General features: G+C 39.9%; 1 protein-coding gene across 1 annotated transcript; it reads left to right on the forward strand.

Moving 5' to 3' along the window:
* The first annotated feature begins 4,917 nt into the window (after nucleotides 1-4,917).
* Nucleotides 4,918-6,156, forward strand: LOC124110010 (calnexin-like). Its single transcript, XM_058571031.1, has 2 exons — nucleotides 4,918-5,515; nucleotides 6,128-6,156. The coding sequence occupies exons 1-2, from the start codon at nucleotides 4,933-4,935 to the stop codon at nucleotides 6,154-6,156; spliced, it is 612 nt and encodes a 203-aa protein (XP_058427014.1). The 5' UTR covers nucleotides 4,918-4,932.

Genomic DNA, 6,156 nt, shown 5'->3' on the forward strand with positions numbered 1-6,156 from the left:
AGCATGCCCCTAGTGATCTACATTATCCAGCTATACTTGTCTACAGTTATCACCCAATTAATCTATATAAGTAGATCAATCCACTGATTAGGTTAAAGCTCTCATAATCTAATAATTTTACCTATGAACCTTTTTGCATTGTCTCACACATGATCTTTTAGGGGATACCTCATATCTAAACCATAACAAAGGGCATTTGAATGCTTGAAGAGCCTCAAACATCTCTAAAATTGGGGGATGACAGGTTGAAATAAACCAGGTCCTTTTATATACTTCTCCAGTACAGAAGTCTGTGAATACAATAAATATGTGTTATATAGCTGAGTTGTTGAATGCAGGTATGTTTTCTAATGGTAAGAATTTTTGGTAAAAACAAAAACAAAACAAAACAGAACATAAGGCTGCAGATCACTGGAGCAGTACTTCTATGGAAACCTAGGACCTTGAAGGATAGTTTGCTCTTTAAGGCTATTATGAACTTATCCTCCTCATGAGTGTCCTGGCTCTCAACTCCATAAAACCTGCAATAACTGCTGTTTTATGACCTACACCTGGTCATAACACAAAAGATTGATTGGGCTCCCATCCTACAAGGAGGGAAGACAGCACTTTCAAATATGTTGCTTCCCAATAGATTTTTCATGAGATGAGCCAAAAATGCTTCTTCAAGATTCATGAAGGAAAATATGGTCAGTGCCCAAGTCTGTAAATAATATACTCACTCTTTAAAGCTTATGCTCTGACCATTATGAGTTTGTGGAATTCTTATTAGAGCCAATAATGTATTAGAGGGATGGACTATGCTTTAAAAATTAGATTGAAATGTTATAGAAAAATAAACTGCCATCTTCATGTATTCTTCCATTTTCTTATCTCCTCTCCCCACTCTGTAACCACTTCAGGAAAGTTTCTGTTAAATCAGCCTGATATTTTCAAGACTATCATAAGCTGTTGACAGTTTTATGCAACTAATAGAGAAGATTAAAAAAGCAACTGTAACTTTCTATATTCTGAAATCCAAAGCAAAAAACAAAACAAAAACCCTCTTGTCCTCTTGTGTGGGAAATGTTAAAGGCTGCCTTGCTGGAAGGTGCTGGAAATATGATAGTAAAAAAAATGACTTCTATATATCTAAATGGCATTTGAAAGAACAAAAATCAGAGGCTGTTAATGTAGCTAGATGTTGGGATTCAGGTAATATGGCCTATAATTCATTCTGACTGACAGTTGTGAGGAGAAATTAGTGTAGGGCTGACCAAAATACCATTCCTTAAAAAAAAATCAGCTTTAAAGCTGATAACTCACACATCAACCTGATCTGTCCAAGGGGACTCCTTTCTAGCTAAATGCTGGATTAAATTTCGTATATCACATTTCTTAGGAGAGATTTAGTACTTTAATTATATTTTTTATGTGTCACAGAACTGTAAACATAAATTATCCTTTTGTGTTCTTTATCTTTAAAGGAGTGCTTAGAAAAATAATAATAAAGGTGCATGTGATTCTTCTTTGATTCTTTTCATTGTTTGTGTGGAAGGGACAATAGTTCTTTGTATTTGTGGTTGAGGAACCCTCTGGTCAAACCTCCAGGACATCTCAGCAATGACTGGAAATCTAAAAGTCATTCAATCAGCTATTTGTTTTGCCTACAGAGATAATGATCATTTTGACATTTTTCTTTTTCTTCCTGAAATGCTTTGAGCTGAGCATTTATTTCTATATCATATAGTTGCTGCTTAGCTACACCATGGGCTAGAGGAAAATGAATGGAAACATTTTCTTAATTTTTAAAATATTTTAATTAGAACATTGTAGCTCAAACCATCCCCTGCTAATCTTTTCAATCCAAATGTTGACATCAGTAGTGTTGGATGATAAAGGCAGAATTGATAATCTAATAGAAGTTTCCGAGCATTTATTTGGCTGTCAATACCTTGAGGAGTGGGGTGAGATATTTTACAAATCAATTGGCCATTTAAAATATCCTCTGATGATATCATGTCAACAGTTGTTTTTCCTACATGTTTACAGAGATACTAGTAATGTGTTTCTTGCTAGAAAGCTTTGCTACACAAAGACTAGTCTCTTCCCAGGCTGCATGTGGCTTGTAGAACATGCCAGCAATGCTTAATGTAATGGGTCACATCTGTCAAGGAGGATTACAAATTGTACCTGTGATGCTCTGTAATTAGTAACCCTCAAATGGCTCCAGCTGCTATTTCCCTGAGCATTTGCCTTGGTAACATCTTAGAGGAAATAAAACTCAGAATCATGAGGATTTAGGTCCAAAAGACACTAGTGAAATCTGAGTGTTTTCTCCTAATCTAAAAAGAAAATCTCTCTTTTCTTGTCACTCTCACCAACTTTACTAGAGGATCTTTCATCTGGAGACCAGTGAGAAATGTTTCAGCTTGTTGAGAGAGTTGGCTTTTGACATTGTTTTAGGGCAAAATTCTCCCATGAATCCCGTGAAAAGTAAATATGTCTGTTTTCTATGTGTTAGGGTGATTTGAGAATGAGTGCAAGCCTGTAACTGGAGACTTCACACTGGGAAGTTGACCTTTTGCTTGCAAAGGAGATTTGCTATTTGGTTGGCTCATGGGTACATCTGCAAATGATGGCATGCTGGGTTGTGTTTACAGATAAGAATCTATTACTTGCTGAGATCGAAGGCGCAGTATTGCAGTATGGAAAATGGAGGTTTAAAATATATTTCACTAATTTGAGTTTTTAGTATGCTATTTTTCTGAATTTAGTTGAGCAAGTCTCCAGCAAACTCCAACTCATAAATGGCTATCTAATAAGAATAAATTAAAACCATAATCTTATACCATTAAAATTAATGGGGTGATTTAAAATTAAAGTATGAAAATGAGAATATAAAGTAACAAAAAGAAAATGCAGGTATTTATATGTAAAATCTTATAGTAGCAATCTCTCTTTCTCTCTTTTACTGCTGCATAATCATTATAAGATTGGTATACATTGTGATCTTTTCATAGTGTACATAATATGATTTGGTCAATTTCATTCCTCACTACCTCCCCTTACTCTCCCCTGCAACTTCTCTATGTTTCCCTTCTTCTAATCTACTGCCCTCCTTCTATTTTCATGAGATATATTGTTCTTTTTTTTCTCTGTAGTCTGAGAAGACATATGACTCTTGACTTTGTGAGTCTAGCTTATTTCATTTAACATGATGTTCTCCAGTTCCATCCATTTTCCTGAAAATGATATAATTTCATTTTTCTTTATGGATGAATAAAACCCCATTGTGTAGATGTATACCACATTTTCTTTATCCATTCTGTTGACAAGACACCTAGGCTAGATCCGTAACTTGGATATTGTAAATTGTAGGGCTATAAACACAGATATGTGTGTGTCTCTATAGTATCCTGATTTTAATTCTTTTGAATAAATACTGAGCAGTGGTATAGATGGGTCATATGTGGTTCCATGCCTAGTCTTTTGAGGAACCTCCACACTGATTTTCATAGTAGTTGTACTAATTTACAGTCCCACCAACAGTGTATGAGTGTACTTTTACCCCACAGCCTTGTTAGCATTTATTATTTGTATTCTTGATGATTGTCATTATAACTGGAGTGAGATCAAATATCAATGTAGATTTGATTTTAATTTCTCTAATTTCTAGGGATGTTGAACATATTTTGATATATTTGTTGGTCCAGTTAAGGGGAAGTATTGGCAATGATCAATTTGCCTTTGGAGTTCTACCACCTCCTCCCCCCACCTCTCTTCTGGGGTTTGAGCAAAGAGAACTCTCTCTTAGCTATATTTCCAGCCCTTTTTGTTTTCTATTTTGAGACAGGGTCTCATGAAGTTGCCCAGGCTGGCCTCTGCTGAGAGCCATAGCCAAGTAGGAATGTTGCATGGCATTTTTGGTTGAAAGGTGACACCAGCAAGCTATTGAGATGATAATGGTTATGTTAAGATGTGCATTCAATTGGAGATTAGACCCCTGCTGTCTGCCTTGGCCTGCTACTTTGGAGCTCTTGTGGGACTCCTGGAGAATTCCCATTGGTTGGGGAAGTGCGGTAGGAGGGAATTCCAGAGGAGGGATTTCCTGTTGGTGTAGTGTGTCCCGGGAGACGGCCGCATGCGTGGCATTCGCGGGAATTTTGGAAATAAAGTTTGTTCCTGCTTGAGTGGCTCGTGATTTTGTGCCCAGCCAGACTGCGGCATTTGGTGGCCTGTACAGGGAGGAAAGACTGTAATGTCTGACCCTGGAAATTAACCCATCTGGGCTCCAGTTTGGCCCCAGTGAAAAGAGATTATGGTTTGACCACATCTTGACAAGGACACCGCAGGGGTTCTCCCTCTTCCCAACAAAGCCGCTGCTGCCGACAGAGCTGTACCTTTCTCCCGGGCCCCACAGGAGTGAGGACAGGCCACTTGCCTTGCACAGGTGGATTGCTCACAGCCCCACTCAAACCTGGAGCCAGGAAGAACTCACAGCAGTCTCTGCTGGTCTCACTCTTCTGGATGAGCCCAGGCCGGTCCATACCTTTCACGGTTAACATCATTCTTTACCTTTCTAATCATCACCATCACCATCACCATCATCATAATCTTGCAAGTCTTTGCCAGAATCTTTTCATCCAAACCACCTTTACAATCAGGTCTCCTCTCCAAACCACCTCTTGTTCCAATATCTTCCCACTTCCAAATAACTTCTAGCTTCCAGGTCACTTTTCAGGGGAGGTGGGCAAGTTACGAAAACACTCTCCCCACCCCACAGTTCTTTCCCTACCGCGCCTCACCCTCTCCCAGGGGTAGGTAGGCAAGGGTGGGGGAAGGGCCAGGGCTCATACCACAGTCTCCCCTTTGCTGCTGTGGCTGAGTCTGTGGTAGAAGCGGCGCCACGACTGCAGGGTCTTGCCCGACCAGATCCAGAAGTGGGTGGTGATGCCCATGATCATGGTCATCAGATATTTGATCATGAAGACGGTGAAATCGGGGCTCATGGGCGGGAAGTGGTTATTATGTATGTTTCTGGTCCTTGGAGCTACTGTTGTTCAGGCTCATGTTGGGCATGAAGATGATATGATTGATATTGAGGATGACCTGGATGATGTCATTGAAGAGGTAGAAGACTCAATATCAGATACCAGTATGCCTCCATCTCCAAAGGTCACCTACAAAGCTCCAGTTCCAACAGGAGAAGTTTATTTTGCTGATTCCTTTGACAGAGGCACTCTGTCAGGGTGGATTTTATCCAAAGCCAAGAAAGATGACACTGATGATGAAATTGCCAAATATGATGGAAAGTGGGAGGTAGATGAAATGAAGGAAACAAAGCTTCCAGGTGATAAAGGACTTGTATCGATGTCTCGAGCCAAGCACCACGCCATCTCTGCTAAATTGAACAAACCCTTCCTATTTGATACCAAGCCTCTCATTGTTCAGTATGAGGTTAATTTCCAAAATGGAATAGAATGTGGAGGTGCTTATGTGAAACTGCTTTCCAAAACTCCTGCGAATGCTACGCGTGCGGCCTTCTCCCGGGAAACACTACACCAACAGGAAATCCCTCCTCTGGAATTCCCTCCTACCGCACTTCCCCAACCAATGGGAACTCTCCGGGAGTCCCACAAGAGCTCCAAAGTAGCAGGCCAAGGTGGACAGCAGGGGTCTAATCTCCAATTGAATGCACATGTTAGCATAATCATTATCATCTCAATGGCTTGCTGGTGTCACCTTTCAACCAAAAATGCCATGCGTCATTCCTACTTGGCTATGGCTCTCAGCAGGCCTCCAGTTTGTGATCCTCCTGACTTTGTCTCCCTCTGGAGTATCTGGGATTCACAGGCATATGCTACCATGCCCAGCTGCATCTTTTTTTCCTTTTAAGTTATAATGTCCTAGAGATTTCCAGAGTCCTCAGAGTTTTTACTCACTCAACTATTCAATCATTCATCTATCCAACAAATATTTGTTGCATATATACCATGTGCCAAGCTTGATCATCCCCAACACCCCATTCTGGAAATATTTCCTAGTTGTCTCTTATCCATAATTATCAGTCTGGGGAAACTTTCCCTCAGACTCTGTTAGGTGATTGACAAGGGCATCTTTCTAACAAGTGCTCTCTGTTAAATAGGTGATAATAATATGGTACTTGAACTTTAA

This window comes from Marmota monax, unplaced genomic scaffold (assembly GCF_021218885.2).
Source record: "Marmota monax isolate L192 unplaced genomic scaffold, Marmota_monax_Labrador192_F-V1.1 WCK01_AAM20220418_F8-fsc00054, whole genome shotgun sequence".
NCBI classification, from domain to species: domain Eukaryota; kingdom Metazoa; phylum Chordata; class Mammalia; order Rodentia; family Sciuridae; genus Marmota; species Marmota monax.